General features: G+C 33.5%; 3 protein-coding genes, 1 non-coding gene and 1 pseudogene across 6 annotated transcripts; 3 read left to right on the forward strand and 2 right to left on the reverse strand.

Moving 5' to 3' along the window:
* Positions 1-5,121: 5,121 nt before the first annotated feature.
* LOC106364453 (iron-sulfur assembly protein IscA, chloroplastic-like) lies at positions 5,122-6,035 on the forward strand. Its single transcript, XM_048781544.1, has 3 exons — positions 5,122-5,296; positions 5,500-5,718; positions 5,986-6,035. The coding sequence occupies exons 1-3, from the start codon at positions 5,122-5,124 to the stop codon at positions 6,033-6,035; spliced, it is 444 nt and encodes a 147-aa protein (XP_048637501.1).
* A 5,317-nt stretch (positions 6,036-11,352) lies between these two features.
* LOC125576029 lies at positions 11,353-11,469 on the forward strand. Its single transcript, XR_007314564.1, has one exon. It is a non-coding gene; the product is annotated as a U5 spliceosomal RNA (small nuclear RNA).
* A 715-nt stretch (positions 11,470-12,184) lies between these two features.
* LOC106347453 (membrane steroid-binding protein 2-like) lies at positions 12,185-13,660 on the reverse strand. Its single transcript, XM_048782611.1, has 3 exons — positions 13,564-13,660; positions 13,211-13,533; positions 12,185-12,736 (listed from the first exon to the last, which is right to left on the reverse strand). The coding sequence occupies exons 2-3, from the start codon at positions 13,516-13,518 to the stop codon at positions 12,376-12,378; spliced, it is 669 nt and encodes a 222-aa protein (XP_048638568.1). The 5' UTR covers positions 13,519-13,533; positions 13,564-13,660; the 3' UTR covers positions 12,185-12,375.
* Positions 13,661-16,782: 3,122 nt separating this feature from the next.
* On the reverse strand, positions 16,783-17,749 carry LOC106347459 (annotated as a pseudogene).
* Positions 17,750-18,326: 577 nt separating this feature from the next.
* Positions 18,327-22,818, forward strand: LOC106430803 (chaperone protein ClpC2, chloroplastic-like). 3 transcript variants are annotated; one of them, XM_013871600.3, is made up of 11 exons: positions 18,367-18,473; positions 18,560-18,597; positions 19,094-19,675; positions 19,752-19,867; positions 19,957-20,079; positions 20,195-20,380; positions 20,481-20,696; positions 20,786-21,003; positions 21,094-21,169; positions 21,263-21,352; positions 21,430-22,818. In XM_013871600.3, the coding sequence occupies exons 3-11, from the start codon at positions 19,111-19,113 to the stop codon at positions 22,630-22,632; spliced, it is 2,793 nt and encodes a 930-aa protein (XP_013727054.1). In that variant the 5' UTR covers positions 18,367-18,473; positions 18,560-18,597; positions 19,094-19,110; the 3' UTR covers positions 22,633-22,818. The 3 variants fall into 3 exon arrangements, with proteins under 3 accessions (XP_013727055.1, XP_013727054.1, XP_048638569.1); XM_013871601.3 differs by lacking the exon at positions 18,560-18,597 and having other exon boundaries at positions 18,327-18,473; XM_048782612.1 differs by having other exon boundaries at positions 18,446-18,597.
* The last annotated feature ends 5 nt before the right edge of the window (positions 22,819-22,823 follow it).

Consider the following 22,823-nt stretch of genomic DNA (forward strand, 5'->3'; position numbering starts at 1 on the left):
ACCCCTAGTTCTATATATTATTGTAGAATAATGCATTTACTACATAGGTTCATGAAATGCGTTTAGAAAGATGATACAAACATGTCTTTACAATGATTTTTTGATAGGGGAAGACATTAGTTACTCATTACATGTCCAGTACTCACTACTTCGTAAAGTCGGATTTTGGTTTGAGAAGTCAAGTATCAAATATTAAAATAAAAGTAATTACTTGGTATTGTTTAACTTGTTTTTATTAATGAAACAAATATACCTTTTTAAATTTCAACAGAATAATTCGTTTATATTTTAATTTCCATAAGTGAATCGAAGATAAATTATATATTTATATAAGCATTTGGAGTTTTTTTTGTTCTTACTTATTCTATTCTCCGGATTGACTAAAATAAAGAAAAAAAATTATTTAACTTTAAATTACAACTAATTATCAAATAAATTACTAATAATTATCAAGTTCTTACAAGTGACGTAGAAATAACAAGTAATAAAACAGTGTAAATAATTTTAAACTCAGTCATTTTTAGATTGTATTTGAAACTCCAGTTACTCGATTTAACAAACCAATACAAATTCAAAGTTTTACAATTCTTATAAGTTAAGCTAATGCCGGCCCTTCGACAAAGCAAAGGAAGCATATGTTTCCAGCCGGTAATTTTATGTATTAATTTCAGCCATATTTTGCCAAAAGTTCTCATTAGTCCAATGGTATCTTTAGGTCCAAGTTACCGTCAAACAGTTGGGATCCAGATTTCTATTGACCATATCATCTTTTTTTTTTTCAATTTTCCCTTCTAAAAAATGGCCAATCTTTTTTATGCTTCTAGTCTATAAATTTTTAGGACCGGTTCTGAGTCAAGCAGAGTGCCAAATATATTGAAAATACCAAATACTCCACTGGTGCCTAGTATCTTCATTCTTCAATTACGAAAATAAACATGAAATTGTTTTTAGAATGCCTCTATATAAAAATGATGCCTCCATGAAGCCCTAAGAACAGAGAAAACAGCAGCCAGTCTTTCGTTGCTTTCTCCGGTGGTGGGCGCTCCTCGCCGCCACCGGAGTGACTCGTCCTCTTGTATTTCGTTTTCTCTTCACCTCTCTCATCATCTCCTTTTTGTCTGTTAACAGATCTAGAAATTTTGGGGTTTGAATCTGTTAGATCTACAGATCTTGAGTTGTTTCCCTTTTAGATTTCTGGTGCAGATGGTCATGTTTTGTGTCAGCCTTGTTCGTTTGCTTCGTCTTGGCTTGTGCTTCATCTTTTTATCCCATCTGTCGTATGTTCCTTGTCAGAGAGGTTGAAAATCTGAGGCGTTCTTGTTGGGTTTTAGTGTTTGTCCTCTTGGTTTTTGTTTCAGCAACGGTTTAAGCGGTGGTGTGTTGATGGTGCGGTCATGTGTTGACGGTGTAGTGGTGTGTGGTGAGCAGAGCAGGTCTAACACCTTTGAGAAGAGAAGATTCATGGTTCTGGTCGCCTCCATCTCTCTGTTATGAGCTCTTCTCCTGTCCTTTGAATAAGTGTGTCTACCGGATTGTCATTTGCCTCTCTCGTCCTCGGTGGCTTCTGTTAGTTGAAGCATTATAAAGAGGTTGAGGCCTTTAGATTTTCCGATGAAGGTTCAGTTGAGAAGGGAGCTTTAGTGTAAGGCGTTTGTTTGCTTCTTGAGTTGGTTTTTGGTGTTAGACATTGTGGTTCTGGCTTGGTTCATGGAACTGAAGGTTCATGTAAGTTTGGTCTGGTGTCGTAGTTGTGAAGGCCATTGCATCGCTTACTCTCTCTTGTCTGGCTCTCGGAAGAGATCCGGCTGATCAAAGCCAATAGGTATCATCTCTATTCTCACTACCAAGGATTGTTCACGGGTTTGGATGTAAGAGTGAAGATTAATCTAGTGATCTTAGTAGTTGTTGTATGTCACCCGTTGTTCACTTGTTTGGGTTTGCGATCCCCTGTTGTGGGCTATGTTTCCAGGGATTTCAGGGATTTTAAGTCGTATCCGCTGGCATTTGGATTTCATCTTGTATGTTTTTTCAGTTTCATCAATAAAAATCAGAAGGGAAAAAAAAAAAAAATGATGCCTCCACTCCGACAGCTAAGCAACCGACACTTGAATGACGTTAAGCGGATTAATTATTTATCATATATTATTATTTTAAAATAATTACATAGATTTATTGTTTTAGTTCAAGATTCCATATCGTTTTCTCTACTATGAACTTTTAGCCGAATGGTAACACATGTACGTTTTCTATCAAACGTTTACAGTTTCACTACCGTAGTCACGTATGTCTATGGTAAACTAGTAGTGTTACTTATCATTCAACTAATAGAAAACGAATTTACAAAAAAAAAAAAAAACTAATAGAAAACGATATTGAGGAACTAAAACAAGTATTGTTTGGAGTCAACCCTTTGCCCCATTTGCGGATACAAATTGACCAAATATCCAGTTGTGATATTAAAAAGTTTTAAGTTATACTTATGTTCTTTTGTCAGTGTCAGCTAAAAATACTTATGTTCTTTAGACTTTAGTTCACCAAGAGGTGTCGATCAAGGAAACTATAATTAAGAAATAGAACTGTTCTATTAATCAATGACGATATAGTTTCGTTAAATACTTCGGGGAGTTTTGCTTATTGGTGTATACATTAATAACATAGATATCCCACGTTGCGTAAGTGATTTGAGTCAACTATAAAAGTCGTGGACGCAAACATGTTCGAAACGCTTGAGCCTAAATCTGGATTACAAACAGCGTCATCATTAATTCATAAATACGGGCCGTTCATTTTAAATGGGTTTTTGTGACGATGATTATCGATAATTATAAAGAGCAATTTTTTGTTTGTTAGAGTTTGTAATAATAGTCTGACTATAAATACAGCCCCTTTGTCTTTTATATTTTGTTCCTTTTCTACCTAGGTTGTTTCTTTCGTGAATCTTTTTTTTGTAACCAAAAGATTTAAGACCAATGTCCAAACTAAGCATCGATGTCTACATCCGTCATATAAGCTATGCAATGGCCAAAAAGATGAAGTATCTAGTAGCAATAGCATTCCTAATCTATAACAAAATGACAATATCTGAAGTTCCATCAGTGGGTTACTGTTAGATTCAGGTTTTATTATGGACTTCCAACTTAAAATTAATTGGTGATTAGTGGATTGGTCCTAACCCTTTATATATTACTTAATGTCTCTTAGAATTCCTGATGTGGGATATATATCCCTAATACCCCTCCTCGAGATGATGGCTGATATCGGCCAGAAATCTCGGAACTTTAGGACATTTATACTCGGTCGAGAGAGTTTAACACAACCTTTTATACCCGGTTGGAAGGGTTAATCACGACTTTTATACCCGGTCGGAAGGGTTAATTTTATTTATTTAATTTTAATTAGGAGTTTAGGGTATTTAGGATCTGGGCTCTGATACCATGTTAAATTCAGGTTTTATTATGGACTTCTAACTTAAAACCAATTGGTGATTAGTGGATTGGTCCTAACCCTTTATATATTACTTAATGTCCCTTAGAATTCCTGAATGTTGGGTTTATTTTTATTTGGGATTAGGAGTTTCATTTTTATTTTTATTTTCCTGGGCTGAAGTTCAACGTTTCATTAATCAAAATGCTTATACAGTAAAGACTTTTCTCAGCCTCTATAAAAGACTTTAACCACTAATAGGTAATATTTAGAGACACGTGACAAAAAAAAAGAAGAAGGTAATATTTAGGGACATACGTATATCAGCTGTATAGACTCCTTAGCCCCTCTATCGGTCAGCACATTTCCTTTGCGATGATATAACTTGAGTTTAGCATCATCAAAAGTTAATTAGTAAAGTTCATTGATGCCTCGTATAAGGGTTGGAGCTAGACATGTCAAACCAACTGTTCATGCTAAGCGAGTAACAAATCTCTTGAGTCAGAGTCAAACACTACCATTAAGTAGCCAAGTTCGCAGATTGCAAGCATTGCCTTTTATCAATTGTTTACTTTTTTTTTTTAACACATTTTGCTTTGGTTCTTATTTGGGTACTATTACATATTGTACTTCTAAACAAAAGTCTTAAAACTTAAAAGTACTCAAAATTCAATCAACGTTTCAGCTCAAGTTCAGTTTAGGCTTCAATTCAAGTTAAATTTAGTTTTTTTTTTTGCGTGTTTCTATACAAAATATACTTTTTACAATATATCTATACAAAATATACTTTTTACAATATATATATATATATATATAGCTAAACTTAGTATTTAGTTTCAGATTCCCTTCCCCCATATATTTGAATTGGACACCTCTAGTTTAAATTGTTAACTCCAGAGAGTAGAAAACCATTTGGTGTTGGATAAAACTTTCAAGTTTTGTACTACATTTGTTAAGAGGTTTTTCTATTCAACAAAATTAATTAAGGACGTTTTATTAACAACTCATCTTTTAGTTTTGAAACAAAGTGTTCTCTATTAAGAACTTTAACGCCTTCTCTTGATTTGGTTTTTAGACTTTTAGGTAGTAGATATATCGTGACTAACTAACAAAATTACTTTTCTGAGTTTTCTCAAAAAAAAAAAAAAACTAACAAATTTACTAATTTAGTAGATACTCAAATACAAGTATTTTTAATATAATCAGTGTATACACCTCTCCGACAATCTTTAATTTTATATATGTCTTCTTGGAAAGAGTCTCAAATTTATTTATAGGTACATTTTGACTTGTCATTCATATAAAAAGTAAAATTTCATTGATGATGCATGTATAAGAAAATAATTAAAGGCCATGACATATAAAAGTGCTTTGAATTAGTATGTGGCTGTGTAACCATTGGAGTTCATACAATATAATCTTTGTTGACTGTAAAAAAAAATCCAATCTAAACCTTCCATGAGCAGTACGCTTGTTTATATTAAAGAAAGCAAGGTAAGAGCATGTACAACGGTAAAAAATGTGCAATCCTTAGTCAAAATCCTTAGTGCTTTTTGATTAAAGAAATATTAAAAGAGGAGGGCAAAGTTAAGGATGATCCTTAATTAAGGATTAAAACACCGTAGTCCTTAGTGACGTGGCAAGCTTAGTTTCTGGTCGTCTTCTTCTCCTCCTCCTCGGCGATTCTATTCGGTGATGATGGCGTTGGCTGGAATCACGACTTCGAATCCAACGTTTCTTCAGCTAAGGGTCTCTACCACAAGCTTACGTCATGTGATTCCACGCAATTCGATTTCATTTCCTCGTTCGTCGTACGTGAATCTCAATCGGAGAAGCCGTCTCTATGTTCGGTCCTCCTCCTCCTCTGCTCCAGGTTTGAATTGATATCACGAAAGTTCTCTTCTTTTGATTCGCTTCTCATGGAAATGATTGAAAAGTATCGATTTTTTTAATGATTACCAAAAAGTATCGATCTTTTGTTGTTTTTTTTGAATATTCAGACATGTACTGAGTTCTGCTCTAGTTTGGTTTGCGTGTTTCACGAGACTTTTAAAGAGTCTTGTTTGAGTTTCTCAGTGGCATCTGCAGTGGAGGGGCTGAAGCCGGCGATATCCTTGACGGAGAGTGCGCTTAAGCATCTGAATAAGATGAGAACAGAACGTGGGGAAGATTTGTGCTTGAGGATTGGTGTGAAGCAGGGAGGTTGTTCAGGGATGTCTTACACGATGGACTTTGAGAACAGAGCTAACGCAAGACCGGATGATTCCACCATTGAATATGAAGGCTTCGCTATTGGTAAGTTGTTTCCCTTGGTTTGTTTTGGAACATCCTTTTATTTTGATACAATAAGGTCTATGAGCTAAGATCAGTTAGCTTATGTAGTAATGTAGAGGAGACTCGCCATGTTACATTATGTGTGTTTGAAGCATGCGTCCAAATAAAAAGTGATGTGGCTGTTCGGTAACAATCATCAGATGAAGTTCTTAGCTGTAGTTTTTGGACTGATTGTTTTGAAGGAGGAGACTTTAATTCTTTTGAGTCTATTGTTGTTTGATGTTGCAGTCAAGTTTACATGGCGAATGCACAGCAACCAAAGCTGTTTGTGGGAATGATTTTGATTCTCATCTTTGCTGAAGCTACTTGTAATCCTTTGCTACAATGGTTTTTAATTGTATTGCATTGTCGTTGCTTTCATTTTCGTTGAGATGCATGTATGTGGAATAGAGTAACTTACTCTTTCTCTTAAAATTTCAACTTACTAATTCCTAAGGATTTCAAATTAAAAAACACCATTGGAGATACAATTTTGATTAGAATCCTTAACTATTCAAATTAAAAAAAAAAATAGTTTAATAATGTTAAGGACTCCAATGGTGGTAACACCATTGGAGATGCTCTAAGGTACAAATGTTAGGAGTGGACACAATTACTCGTTGCCTACCCCGTACTTGCTACTTGTTTTGTATTTAACTCGTAAAATTGTCATAGGTGATCAAAGTGGTTTTTCTTGGAGTGGAAAATTCGACCATGATAGTTACCACAGGATTTATATTGAATTTCGATAGGAACTTCCTTTGAAGCGATATTTGGTTTGACCAAAATCTGAGTATCAAATAATCTATTTAAATAATCAATTGGTTCATCCCCTAACAATAGTCAAAAGGTATTTTAAATTCGGGTCAGACAGTCTGGTACGTTTTCGGACTAGTCCACTCTGTATCACAAAGTGAGTTCCTCCAGGGGACGACCAGATAGCCGATAGGATTTATCAAAAAACAAAGACAAATATCGAGTATCAAAATAAAAAAAACTACTTAATGTTGTTTGGTGTGTTATCATTTTACTAATACTTAAATACTAGGTGAAAATCCGCACCTTCCGCATAATGAAGAAGTAAAATAAATATTAGATATACAAATTACTTTAACATATTATTATTTATTTTATGTTCATTTACGCATTATAAAATAATAAATATATTGTATAATTAAGAAGCAAGTAGCTATTATGTGTATAATTAAATTGGAGTAAGCAAATAAATCAAAACAATTTTCTTGTTTATTTACAACAATTTTTATTGGTAAATAAATAAAAAACATTATTTATTTTATATGTTATATATTTAAATTTAAATTATTGATATAGATATAGAGTATATTTTAATATGAATATTAATTAAGTGAGACTTCCTACTCATATAATTTTATTAAATTGTATATTTGTTGTACCAAAAAAATAAACCATTAATCACAAAAACTTCAATGTGAGATTTTTAATAATTTTAGTAATTTATAAATTATTTTTAAAAATTAAATGCAAATTTTAAAATTAGAATATTAAGGTCGTAATTATTTTTCAATGCAAATAATGAAATTAACTATTTATGTATTTCTATATGGTATATAGTTTAATTTTAATAACATATATATAATCTGAATATCTAGTAAGTAAAACTTCGTATTCACATGATTTTATGATTATTTATATCTTGTTATAACAAAAAAAAAAACAGTTAAACCATTGATCAAAATTATTCTAATGTGAAACTTTTAATAGTATTAGTAATTAATAGTCGTTCTAAAAAAATTAAAATATAACATATAAGAAACAAATAAATTAAAATATAAATTAATGTGATTATTTAGTTTCTCTTAAGAATATAAATTAAAAAATGATGAAAAATACAAAAATTATTATCAAATCTTTATAATTAAAAATCATTAATTATCATATATATGTTAATCATATTACGTAATTCCGTAGCTTTTATTTAAGAAAAGAAAGAATAATATTATTTTATACACTATTAATCAATTTGATATTTAGTTTTATAAAAAGTATAATATATGTTTAGATGAACCGACTAATTTTTCTAAGGATGGTAAGAAACATTCTATTGATGACACGTGACTACAAACCAATATTGTAATGTTCCTCAATTAATATTTAAAGTGTGTATTTTCCTAAGTCATAGTAAACTAACTTGTATATATATTTATATTTTCATAAGTGAATCAAACATAACTGATATATTTATATAAATATTTTAGAGTTTTCTATTTGTTATATTTATTTTTCCTAAATTGACTAAAACAGTAAAAATACTGAAATATCTTTATAAATAACAAAAGTTACTTAGCTTTTATTCCAACAAAAAAAATCAAATAACTACTTACCATTAGTTATCAAGTAATTTGAAAGTAGTCAATTAACAAATAATAAAATAAGCTAACTAACTTGCAAATATGCCATTTTAACAAGTATTTGTAAATGCAAGTATTTGTTTAACAAACTAAGTACAAGTCCAAAATTTTATAAGTATATCAAAAATAAAAATTACTTGGCTTGTGCCACCCCTAACAAATATTTTCCGAAATTATATATCTATACTATTAAAACAGAATTATATATATATCTATACTATTAAATCAGAATTCCTATTAAGATTTTGTCCTTAATTTTCTTAATTATTTACAGTGGTACGTCATTGCCATATTAATGAATTACATTATTAATTAATACCAACACTAAAAAGAAACCAATAGTTTTTCAGTATTTAAAAAAAACGCTTTCGGGATTTACTTTTATTTTACAAAGCCACTCATTTTCCCTAAAATAACACTGTTAAAATAAGGGAATATTCCCGAAAAGCAATAAATCATATATGTTTTGGTCTTCTTCTGATGTACAAAAATGGTGAATGAAGCATCACATAACGATATACAGTAAAACTTCTATAAATTAATAATATTGAGACTTTAAAATTTTAATAATTTATAGAGATATTAATTTACAAAAGTTTTCTTTTTTAGATTTTTTTCTATTTTTATTATTTTAATAATATTTAATTTTACCGTATAGAAATTATTTAAATTTTAGAAAATTGACTTTCATATTATTTTATTATCTTATTTGGTGTATATTTTTATGTTTCATAGAATTGTTATGTGGTTTTCGATATAATTTTACTAAATATTATCAAAATATATTAAAATATTAAGAAAAATTGAAGTATTTTCATTGTGAATATAAAACCAACAATATAATGTTTAGTTTATACTTATTTAAATATATATAGATATATATTATTAATTTATGATTTTAATGAGACTATATTTATACATGGGAGTTTTTAAAATATTATTATCTTATTATTTTATCGATTTGTGTCATAATTTATACCGGTCCAAGTTGAGATTGACAAAATTTATTAATTTATAGTGATTATTAATTTATCGAGTATTAATTTATAGAGGTTCTACTATGGTATATCTGTGAGGATTGTATCATATTATTTAAAAGAGAAATTCTTAACTCTTACAATTATATACTAATTTTTTTATTTGGATACATTTTTATTAGATTTAAAAAATTAAAAAACAAAGTGAGTTACATATGTTATTCGGTAAAAGTATAAAATATTTTACTTAAATAGTAGAATTTGTCTGCATAAGTAGACATATGAAAGTTTTAATAGCGAAAGCCAACCAAATATTGCTGAAACGGGCAGGCATTCGTAGTAACCGGTTTAGTCCACAACAAATAGCCAAATATCTGTTTTGGAGTTTGACTCATGTGATTGTGATGCTGTTACACACGTGGTTGTGAATCTTGTTTCCTTTTGTCTTGTTTGATGTTGTAATATTCTTGTCAGACTATGGCTCCGAATGGTAAATGCGGGTTGAGCGGTGCGGTACAAGCGGTTTAACTGCGGTGCGGTTCTAACAGTTATAAAAATGTATAGATATATGATATATATAGAGATTTTTATTACTGTTAATTGCGGAGCGGGACGGAAAGCTGGTTACCATTCAAAGCCTATAAATTCAGCCAAACACACAAATATTTAAATTCATATCACTTCCTTCTTACATACAACATTTTTTAGGTTCGCTAATTTCCAGGGTAAACGGGTATACTTCAAAGCTTGATTTCTTTTATGAACTTGAGGAGGCATTTGATTTAGAGCCGTGCTTCAAGCATAACCAAAAAGGCTTTCGCCTAGGGCCCCCAAATTATATAGTTTTTTTAGGGCTCTAAATTTTAGAAAATAGTTAGTAGCATGATAATTTAAATTTGCCATTTATTTATTCATTAAATTGTTTTTATAAAAAAATAGTAGTTTATTTTACTGTCAATTTCCAAATTGAAAAGAAATATATGTTCTGAATGTCAAACTCCTAAATAAAAAAAGAAAAAAGTATGGTTACTTTATATATATTTTCTATATATTCTTAAGTATTCTACATACAATCTTCATACCAGTCTAATTTGATGGCATCCTGTACCAATCTTAAAGCAGAAATCATTCTGATGTTATTGGGATCGATGATTTGTGTTTTGAACTGGTGGTTCTAAAAGAGGCTTTGACGCGATATTATAAAAGACTTTTTTGAACTTCTTGAAAAAAAGGAAAAAGTGTTATCCAAACTCATGGATGATATCTTATCTATTATTTGGCGATTCTAATTACAGTCGCTGCTGCTCAAAAAAACTTTTTCAAATTAAAGTTAATAAATTCTTATCTGCGATCAATCATGCTCAAAAAAACTTTTCCAAGTTAAAGTTAATAAATTCTTATCTGCGATCAATCATGTCACAATAAATGTTAAATGGTCTAACCTATTATATATATATATATATTAAATGAAAGGGAATTAGTTAAGAATCTAGATTATGAAATTTGGATAAAAAATTTATCGAAAAATATGAAAGAATTTTTTTTTCTTAGTTTCTTAAGTTATTGTTTTTTCAAATATATATTATTCTCTTATTAAAAAATTATAAAAAAGGTCCTATCTTTTATATTCGCCTCAGGTCCTATTAAATTTTCGCACGGCACTGAAATTTTGATTCCATATTGTGTTCCTCTGAGCTCTCTTGTAACTTTAAGTTATCAGTTTAACACAAAAGAAACATCACTAATAATAGTTAGAACCTCCATAAGTAGAAACTGCAAAACGAACAACATGTCTTAATTCAGGAAAATGTCACTGAATAAATGGAGAGTAGCTGAATTATTCTTTTGAAAATCTTTTAGATTAAAATACAAAATCTGCTATATACCTCTCTCGTATATTTTTAGTATTCTCTAATAATAATTGTTTTTTGGTGAACTATCAGAATATAAATGCGTTAGAATATATCAATGAGATTCATTGGGCTGATAAGAATACACGACTGAAAGGGTACAAACCCGTCACAGCTGGGCGTCTGCCGGTAGTGACACCAATCACCAATGAGAACAGAAGACCTCTCTTACGCATATAAAGCCCAAACTTATTTGTGGTCCATCAAAGCCCACCAAGAGTATTATTAAAATCCGTAGCGGTCTTTCTTTTCAGAGTCCCACATCGGTAAAGTGGGAGAACTGAGCAGCAGAAGCTCGCACTATAAATAAACCTCTCCTACTAACTCTTCAAACCACGCAGCCATGTGGTGAGCACAAAGCGAACTATTCTTTCGCCTTTTACTAAAGAATACCGTGTGCTCTCCACGCTAAGTGGCATACGCCTATTTTTGGAGGGTCCACTTTCGAGTGGGCCCAACAACATTTAGTTCAAAGTTTATATAAACGGTTTGTATTTGATTAACCGGCTTCGGTATAATACCCAGTCTCAATTGGATTACGCCGTTTTTCCAATTTGTAGATTAAGGCAATGAAATTTTGTTAAACCATTTCCAAATTCCTGCAGCATTCAAAGCTTTTACAGCGTCATATTTTTTTTCTCAGTTTACTCTTTTACCTATTTCACTTTCCTTTACATTATCTGTTTCATTTTCCACTGTTCGAAAACGAATCTTCAATTTGATATTATACTAATGAACGCTGCAATCATATTAATTTAGTTACAATCGTGTATCTCGTTATTGTTTGTTCTTTGATTATAGACTGTATAAACTGAACATCTTGTTTATCTATTTTTGCTAGTAGACGTTTATTATCCTTGCTATGGATTCATGAATTATCATAGTGACCATTGTGGTAGGGTTCAGTTGTTAGTTAGTGTGCCATCAAGATAATCACAGCGAACCTCAATTGCCGTGGTCTCTTATTCATATCATTTGGCATTCAACACACCAAATGTTGTCTACTTCTACTCTACTAGGCCGACCATGTGTTTGAGGTTGTGACTATTATCACGCTAACATCTTAGATTCCCTTGTCTAAGTTCGCATGAGTCTTGTTTTATACTTCCTTCAAATCCAGGCCTTCATCTTTTGATAGAGAAAATAAATATCGATATATCACCGTAGGACATAATGTAATCTGAAGCTTTTCATAACGAGATTTAGATGTCATAAATTCCAAAAGGTAACACACAGTCTTACATTTTTTTTATTTATTGAGTTTGCTTCTTCCAACTCAAAGCTATATTTACGACTCATAAAACCCTGAAAAATCTCACTAATTTCTCATGAGAAAGTAAAGTGCTGCTTTGCTTCATTGCCTTAGTCCTCCTTTGCCGCATCACCATTTGCAACATCCTTCTTCTCCGAGGTTTCTTCCGTTTTCTCTTCTATGCTTCTAGAAGTTTCACCGTGGGCAACCTCGGCGGAAGCTTCTTCTACAGTGTTTGTAGAAGAATCTGCACTTTCTTTGCCTTCTCCATCATTCTTCTGAATGGTTCCGACTTTGACATACTTGCTCATGAACTTGTACTCCCAGTCTTGCAACGCATCTAGCTCAAATGGACCGAGACCAGAGATGTCTCCGGTCAAATCGGTTTCCTCAAAGGACATCTTAGCAAGAGCTCGGCTTGCATCTTTCCCTGCAAACAGAGCGTATGGTCCACCTGGTCCATAGAACATCCTGCACAAATTTAACAGATGAGATGTTGTCAGTAAGGAAAAGTAGAGTGAATACCGAAAAAAACTACACTTTAGGGTGGTCATATATGTAGTACATACATATCTAGCTTAAAACTTATAAAAGTCATGGAACTATGTAAATGTGGATAATTAGATTCATACAACTGCAACACAGAAGCAAATTAAAAGCCAGACCTTTTAACGAGCTTGTATGTTATCATTCCCAAATGTACTCTCTACTACTAGTGGATGTCGAAAGTAGGGATCTTTAAGCTATAACTTGAATACAAGAAAAGCAATGATAAAACAAAGGAGTGAATATTCACATACATACATACTAAGCACACACCAAACAAGTTAGGGAGCAACAATAACTACCAAAAGTTAACAGCTTCATGACAAAATAATTAACAAGTAGAACCACATCATCAAATCTAGAGACTCTGATCGTGTTCTTAATAAAAAAGGAGCAAACCTGCTCTGGGAAACATCGTAGATCTGGCCTTTGATGGCCATGAGAAGGGGCTTTTTTGAATCTGAGCCGTCGTACTGCTTAAGCTCCTCCTCCGTGATTTCTCCGAGCTGAACCGGAGGCGGAAGGGGCTCCGGCTGAGGGTAATCCTCCGTCGAGCGAGGACGGTGTTCCCCGGGAGAGACGAAGAAGCCGGAGACGACTTGATAGACTGCGAAAGCCAGAGCTAAGACGGTGAAAAACGCCGCCGGAGAGAGTCCGGTGTAAGCTGTGATGGTTTCCTTTACCGTCTCCCATAGTTCAACCACCATGACTAATCCAATCGAAAGAGAGGGGGAGAGAGAGAGAGAGAGAGAGAGAGAGAGAGAGAGAGAGAATCGGTGGTGGTCACTGGTTTAGAGCCAAACAGTCCGTAACGTTTGTTTCTTTTTATTACAAGGAAAAATCATAATTTCCTCTTAATTTATAATTATTCTCTATAATATTAATTACATATAATTTAGATATTAAAGTAACATAAATGGTCAATTACGCAACAAAAATTAAAAACAGAGCTGTCAATAAATGACCGTTGATTTTCAAGGTAGAACAGCTGGAAAATATTTTTTTTTCTTTAATAATCTACAAATTTTGTATGTCATCTTATAAATTCATAAACGTTTTAAAGAAGATAGTTACACCTAACAAATGGTGGTTTAGTTTAATAAACGGTGCCGTTATTGCCGCCTTGAGATGAGTAGTACTAGTAGGTGAGAAGTAGATGATAGCAAAACAAAATGTGACTCTTATCTTCTCTTTGTTCTATAAAATTAAAAACATGTGTCCAAATATAATTGGGCTTCTTTATATATCTATAGTACCACCAATAAAGAACTGGAAGTTGTATGGCATATATTTATGTGAGAGATTATAAAACTATATATATTAATATATCATATATATTCAGTATAAAAACTATGATGGTTTTTAGTAATTAAACCCCTCAACTAAAAATGAATCGTAAAAAAAACCCTCAACTAAAAATCATATGAAATAAACCTTCAACTTTAGTTCCGTTAACATATGTTACCCTCCGTCTAAAAAACCGTGACAGAGGGTGACATATGTTAACGGTTTATAAGTTGAGGGTTTATTTCACTGGATTTTTAATTGAGGGTTTTTTTTACGATTCATCTTTAGTTGAGGACTTTTATCACTAAAAGTCATTAAATGTTATTAAATTATTTATTATCATTTATACATTGTTTTAAGATTTATAAGCCTTTAAAACTAATTTATAAATTTTAATATATTTGTATATTTGTATATTAATTTATACATCTTAAATTAATAATTTTTAACACTACTTACAATTTATTATAACTTTGAAATATTCAATTATTTGATATTTGGCAATAGTGATATAAATTTTTTTGTGTATTTATATCGTCATTGTCAAATATGAAATAATTTATAGTTTCTAAGTTATATTAAGTCTTAAGTAGTGTCGAGATAATTCATCCATGAAGTCAATCTTTTCTATTTAGAGTATGACACACTTATTTTCATGATTTCTGTTATCCGGCTCATACTTCTCCCCCCCCCTCCAAAATAATGCATGATTATTTTTATTCTCATTGATTTCTAAATAACTACACTATATTTTTATTTTCTTGATTAATAATATATTTGAAACATAAAGTAATACAATAAATCAAGAACAATATAGAAAAATAGGAAAATATGAGCCTGATGACGAAAATCATGAAAATAAGAAACTTAGAAACTTTCAATTATTTGATATTTGAAAATGACGATATAATAGATTAATGTATTAAAATAATAAATTAGTTTTAAAGGCTTACAAATCAATCTAAAACAATGTATAAATGGATAATAAATAACTTAAAAACCGTTTAATGACTTTTAATGATAAAACCCCTCAACTATTTTTGAATCGTAAAAAAAAACCTCAACTAAGTTTTCAACATTATAAACCCTCAACTTATAAACCGTTAACATATGTCACCCTCCGTCACAGTTTTTTAGACGGAGGGTACCATATGTTAACAGACTAAAGTTGAGGGTTTATTTCACAGGATTTTTAGTTGAGGGTTTTTTTTACGATTCATCTTTAGTTGAGGGGTTTAATTACTAAAAACCCTTTTTTTTCAACCAAACTATAATTTTTAAATCTACATTTTTAGTGTACATCAACATTAATTCAGCAGTAACTATTGATAAAAAAATCAAACAAAAACTATGCAGAGTTTAAAACTGTTAACTTACTTTCCTACTCATACTTAAGGCTGATTTTAAGCAAGAGCTGTGAAGTTATAATCTCAGGTTCTTCCATCATGTGCAATTAATTATATTTTAAAATAATTTTTATTAATATTTTAAATTTTATTATTTTCTTACCTTTATTCCATATTAAATTGCAAATACAAAAATGATAGAATCTTTGTTGATTAGACTAAATTAATATGGATGGGACTAAAAAAAAACTGAAAGAAGATACCAAAGAACAAAAATAAGTATCTATATGTAATTTGTAATATAAATTTTGATTTTATTAAAGATAGATAAGATAAAATAAATACTTCTATTATTTTAATTTATATTTAAGAATATATATATATATATATATATATATATTTAAAATTATAATTTTAGATAGATTTTTATCTATTTATATTGGTTAACATATAATTAAATCAACCTGTATAAAATTAAGAAAAATAGTTTGCTAGAAAAATTATATAATTATCAAAAAGTAAACTAAATATTATTTCTAAAATTTGTCGATATCAAAAGGAAACTAATGGTATTAGGATTAAAAATTTATTATTTTTTAATAAATTGCATAAAATTTCAAAATTTGTAAACTATTGTTATATTTCTTTTATTATATTATTTAATGTTATATTTGAATATCTGAACATATTTAGTTTAATGATGATTTATTGGTTATTGTCTTATTGTAAGAAGTTTACCAAAAATATAAATCAACATTAAATATAATTGTACATGTCACAATTAGATATAAGTCATGTCATAATTGATAGTGTGTCATGTCATTTTTTAGTGAAAATGTTTGTAGAAATGACACATAGTTTTTTTTTTAAATCACAATCTTTAGGGGATTGAAGAGACCGTATCTTCCTTTGTATGGTTTGGTAATGTATTCTGTATTCACACAATCTTATAGCTTCTTTCACATATTCACTTCCATATATCAGATAAACTCTTAAGATTTGTAAGCGAACTGAAGAAAATTATAGAGTAGACTCTAAAGAGTTTAACTGCTCTATATTTATTAGTAGTCTAGGCTTGGAGACTTCTTTATACGTGTACATAATCTTTCTCGAGTGTTGAAAACTTGCACACTTTCTTATCATTCTAGGGGGTTACAGCGTTGGGCCAGATCATCTTCTGCTAAACTTCTTCATGAAGAAGGGGAAGGTGTTGCAGCTCGTGTCTTGGAGAGTTTGGGTGCAGATCATAGTGAAAGCAAGTTACTGAATGCATCACCTCTTGAATTCTCACAATCATTGTTATGACTTAGGAACAAACTCTTGATTGCCTTTTCAGAATAATTGAAATTATTTATTATTCTCAAGGTTGGTGATATATAGTATTGACAAAATACAAATTTTACTATTTTAGGCATTTGCCTACATCTATCTATATACACACAACAGCAGAGAGTAAAAGATGAAGTAGCAAAGTTTGACAGAGACAAATAATATGAGAAAAAACATTAAAGATGAAGAGAGCTCACTTCATCAACCTTCCAGTCATCTTCATCATACTTATACCATCTAACAAGCTGGTAAGACGAGTCGTCTCAGCCCTGGACACCTGCAAAGACAACGGATACACTTTTTTTTTTAGTATTAAGAAGAAGATTCAACTCAGTTACAAGACATTACCGTTCAGCGGTGTAAGTAAGCTGATCATCACTCAAGAACAAGTTGAAATGGAAAACCAATGTCCTCGTGTTCCCTCCGCTAAGATTCATGGAGAGTTTGAGGATGCGAGTGAGGGACTCATCAGAGCGACGTTCGACGTAAACATAAGGCTCCAGTGGGATCTTGATGAAGCTAGATCTCATGTGTGACAAATCAAGAGTCTTCCAGAGGATGGGATGGCAACAAGCAGTTCTTCATACACTACAAACACGAGCAAGCTCAAAGACGCTGAACTTTAGGAAAATCCTCACTAAGATGTCTGTGTCCAACTCTTCCCATCTCCTTAACCGACGACTCTCATACTCTTCTTCCATTTTTTTTGCTTTCTTGATTATGATTCCCTAAGCAACAAGTAGTAGAACGTTTATTAAAAAAAAAACACACTTATCCTTCGCATGAATCCGTAAGATATTGTTAAATAGGAAAAAAATCAAATTTATAAAAGACCAATCATTGATTGCTATCAGATACTAGAAAGCAAACGAAACGTTTTCAAAAAAAAAAATTGAAAGATCTTTTTTCCTTAAAACGGGTAACCTCTTTGTCAGAAACAGAGTATTAAGACTCTTTTATGAAAGTTGACAAAAAAAAGAAACTGAAGATTGGGCCATTATTAAACTCAGAGGTAGGAAGACAGAATTAACACGAAACTGTACGCAAAGACAGAGAATAGATCGAAAACTAACTAATCGATCTGATGTCTATCGACATTCCTTGAGTTTAGACGAACTGACATAGATCCTGAATCCCCATTTCTCAATTCAAAATCGAGATGAAAACTAAGAAATGATTAGATCAAAAGTCAAGGAAGTTTAAACACACCCAAATGGTAGAGTAGAGCAAACGGTCGATGATGACAACTAATCTCTCTCTCTCTAGCCAACGAAAATAGATATGAAAAAAATAAATAAAAGTGTGATGTCACAGTACCGGTTTTATTTGGTTTATTTATTTTATGTCTTTTGGATTTGGTTTCCAGACAAAACCGGTCTCTCTCGACACGAACCCTTTCCTTCCTTATCCTACAGACCGAGATTCTCATTATTGGGTGGGGGCTGACTTAGTAATTTAATCCGACGGTGGAAAACTCTCAGGAGTAATCCAACGGTGAATAATAGGTAGGTGAGATGATATGAACGGCGGCGATGCTTGTAGTAGAGAGCGATAAAAAGAGAGAAAGAAAGAAATCTTTATTTGTTTCGTCTTCGCTTTCCTATCTCTTTCCTTCCCCACACGGGCCGACCATTAAAAGAGAGTCTCTCTCTCGCTTTCTCGCACTTCTCCATCCAAAGGGCCAAAGGCGTAGTAGATAGGTAAAACTTTAAAACCCTTTCCTTTCCTTTGCTACTTACTCACTCTTTCTTTTTCTTCAATTTTTGTTTTTTTTTTTCTCTCACAGAAGAAAGCTTCCGTCTTTCTGCTGTGTGAACTTTTAAGGTGGAGTTTTCTATTTCTCCTAAGTCTTTTGGTGGTTTCATTTTGATTTTTATGAATCTGGCTACTCTTCATTTGATTTGAGAAAAAAAAATATGCTGACTTTGAGATTAGGGTTTGTGTGAATTCCTGTATCGATTTGTTCATAAAATGAATGCTTGGTAGTTGAAGTTACTTTACTATTTTGGTTGCATTGCCTCTAAGAATGCTTTTGAGATTAAGCTTTGTGATACTCTTCTGCTATTTTTATGTGCCTATGCTGTTTCTATCAAGAGGATGAGTAGCTTTAGTAGCCTTTGACTTGCTGCTGATTTACTCAACTATTGCAAGATAACATATTAACACTTGTTGGATTTGGTCAAGTATAAGTGAAAGGTTACACAAAGCTTTTTGATTGCCTTTTAGTTTTTTTTTTTTAAAATGAGTTTATGATGTTTTCCTCGTGGTCTTAGTCTGTATAGAGCTAAAACTAATGACTTATTACCATTACGCAATGCAGCCTCCAACTCTTGCATCATGGCTAGGCTCTTGGCTAATTCTACATCCCGTTCTTTACTTGGTTCCGGAAGAGACTTTCAGTCAGAAGACTACAGAAAACCAAGAAGATGTGTGAAGATGATGTACACTTCTCAAACATCCGTTTTGAGTATCCAGAGCTTCTCTGGTTTAAGGGCTTCCAATGCGCTGGATCGGGTGGCAAGGCCTAGCCACGACTTTTTCGGTAAGGTTAACCTTCAAATGTCTTCTTCCCGGAGAGAAAAAGCTAGCCGAGGTGTAACAAAAGCCATGTTTGAGCGGTTTACCGAGAAAGCAATCAAGGTCATCATGCTGTCTCAAGAGGAAGCTCGGAGGCTTGGCCATAACTTTGTTGGCACTGAGCAAATACTGTTGGGACTGATTGGGGAAGGCACTGGAATCGCTGCAAAGGTTCTTAAATCCATGGGGATCAATCTTAAAGATTCTCGTGTGGAGGTGGAAAAGATCATTGGAAGAGGCAGTGGTTTTGTGGCTGTGGAGATCCCATTTACTCCTCGTGCAAAGCGTGTCCTGGAGCTCTCACTTGAGGAAGCTCGCCAACTTGGTAAATGATCCCATTTACTTTCTTGACTGATGAAACTCAACACGTTTTGACTTGTTTTTGTTATTTTGGATAATAGGGCATAACTACATTGGGTCAGAGCATCTTCTGCTTGGTCTTCTTCGTGAAGGGGAAGGTGTTGCAGCTCGTGTCCTGGAGAATTTGGGTGTAGATGCTAGCAACATCCGGACGCAGGTAAATGCATAAACTCTGAATCATTTAATGTCTTTGGTAAACAATATCTTGAATACATTTTGAGTATATATATATATATTTTTTGTCAGGTTATACGTATGGTGGGAGAAAACAATGAAGTGACGGCAAGCGTGGGTGGAGGATCTAGCGGAAACAGCAAAATGCCAACACTAGAAGAGTATGGGACCAACTTAACTAAACTAGCAGAAGAGGTAATCAAAAATAGCTTACTCCAATATTCATCTTGAAGAAACTCTCAAGTGTAATATTAATACTTGATTGAATGCTTTTTTTCTGAAATTTGTGTGTCTTAACTCTCTGTTCCAGGGTAAACTGGATCCAGTTGTTGGAAGGCAGCCACAGATAGAAAGAGTGGTCCAGATCTTGGCTCGAAGAACCAAGAACAACCCTTGTCTTATTGGAGAACCTGGAGTTGGTAAGACAGCAATAGCTGAAGGACTCGCACAGAGAATTGCCAGTGGAGATGTCCCTGAAACAATTGAGGGGAAGACGGTAAATATTCTCCCATTGGATCATTGTTTTAAAGATGCTGTGAAGTTTGCACATGTATATATGTTTTAAAGTATTTACCGCCTACATTTTGTTTGTCCAGGTGATAACCCTTGATATGGGTCTTCTTGTGGCTGGAACGAAGTACCGTGGAGAATTTGAAGAAAGGTTGAAGAAGCTGATGGAGGAGATCAGACAAAGTGATGACATAATCCTGTTTATTGATGAAGTGCACACTCTGATCGGTGCAGGAGCCGCTGAAGGTGCCATTGATGCTGCTAACATCTTAAAGCCAGCTCTTGCAAGAGGTGAATTGCAGGTAAGATTGATTTTATTTCTTTCTTTCTATTGGTCAAAATGTAAACTAATAGAACCATAAATAAGTTTTTGTTTTAACGGTTGTTGTAGTGTATTGGTGCAACAACATTGGATGAGTACAGGAAGCACATTGAGAAAGATCCTGCACTGGAGAGACGGTTCCAGCCTGTCAAAGTACCTGAACCAACTGTAGACGAAGCTATACAGATCTTGCACGGTCTGCGTGAGCGTTATGAGATCCACCACAAGCTCCGCTACACTGATGAAGCTTTGGTTGCTGCTGCGCAGTTGTCACATCAGTACATCAGGTACTCTTGTTTTCTCTATTCTCACTCTTTCACCAACACACAACATGTTGAATCAATTTCTCAACCTATTCTATTCTCTTGAATGAACAGTGACCGGTTTCTTCCCGACAAAGCCATTGACTTGATTGATGAAGCTGGATCTCGGGTTAGGCTGCGTCACGCTCAGGTTTGTGTTTGAATGTTTCTTGCATTATCAGAAAGCTACCACTTATATATCTCTATTGGAGTTGGTTGAGGATGGAAATTTTTGTTTACTTAGGTCCCTGAGGAAGCTAGAGAGCTTGAAAGGCAACTCAGACAGATCACTAAGGAGAAGAATGAAGCTGTAAGAGGCCAAGACTTTGAGAAGGTATTGTCTTAGAGTTTTTCTTAGTATTGATGAATCCAAGATTAGTTGTTAGAAGTCCCTGAGTTCTTCTCCAACAGGCTGGTTCTCACCGGGACCGGGAAATAGAGCTTAGAGCCGAGATAGCTGCTGTTTTAGCCAAAGGCAAAGAAGTGAACAAAGCTGAGACTGAAGCTGGCGAGGAAGGGGGACCTACTGTCACTGAATCCGACATCCAACACATTGTCTCCACCTGGACAGGAATCCCAGTAGAGAAAGTCTCCTCTGATGAATCTAGCCGTCTTCTCAAGATGGAGCAGACTCTTCACACAAGAGTCATTGGCCAAGACGAAGCCGTCAAAGCCATTAGCAGGGCCATCCGACGTGCACGTGTTGGACTCAAGAACCCGAACCGGCCAATAGCAAGTTTCATCTTCTCTGGTCCAACCGGTGTGGGGAAATCAGAGCTTGCCAAAGCCTTGGCTGCTTACTACTTCGGCTCAGAGGAAGCAATGATCCGTCTGGACATGAGTGAGTTCATGGAGCGACACACCGTTTCGAAACTCATTGGTTCGCCTCCTGGTTACGTAGGATACACGGAAGGAGGTCAGCTAACGGAGGCGGTTAGACGCAGGCCCTACACGCTTGTCCTCTTCGACGAAATAGAGAAAGCTCATCCTGATGTTTTCAACATGATGCTTCAGATCCTAGAAGATGGCAGACTAACTGACAGCAAAGGAAGAACGGTTGATTTCAAGAACACGCTTCTGATCATGACATCAAACGTAGGAAGCAGCGTGATTGAAAAGGGTGGTAGAAGAATCGGGTTTGATCTCGACTACGACGAGAAAGACAGCAGCTACAACAGAATCAAGAGCCTAGTGACTGAGGAACTGAAACAGTATTTCAGACCAGAGTTCTTGAACAGGTTGGATGAGATGATTGTTTTCAGACAGTTGACGAAGCTGGAAGTGAAGGAGATTGCTGATATAATGCTTAAAGAAGTGGTGGTGAGGCTTAAGGACAAGGAGATTGAGCTTCAAGTGACTGAGAGGTTTAAGGAGAGAGTGGTGGATGAAGGGTTCGACCCGAGCTACGGTGCAAGGCCGCTGAGAAGAGCGATTATGAGGCTGTTGGAAGATAGCATGGCGGAGAAGATGCTTTCAAGGGAGATTAAAGATGGAGACTCTGTGATTGTTGATGTTGATGCTGAAGGAAGTGTGGTTGTGTTGAATGGTAAGAACGGAAGTGGTGACGGTTTTGTTGCTGAAGAAGCCATGGAGGATCCAATTCCTGTGTTGTAGAAGGGAAGAGGAGAGTTCTAGAGATTTTATTTTTCTTCATCTCTTTGAAGTGTTGTTGGTTGAACTGTCTCATTTGATTTTGTTTTTGCATTTTTAAATTGTTTCTGGATATTGATTGCTCGGGAACCATGGGGAGCTTCCCTCAACACGAAAAAATGAAATGAGAATAACATGGTCAGAGCTGAATCGAG

Source organism: Brassica napus, chromosome A6 (genome assembly GCF_020379485.1).
Source record: "Brassica napus cultivar Da-Ae chromosome A6, Da-Ae, whole genome shotgun sequence".
In the NCBI taxonomy this organism is placed as follows: domain Eukaryota; kingdom Viridiplantae; phylum Streptophyta; class Magnoliopsida; order Brassicales; family Brassicaceae; genus Brassica; species Brassica napus.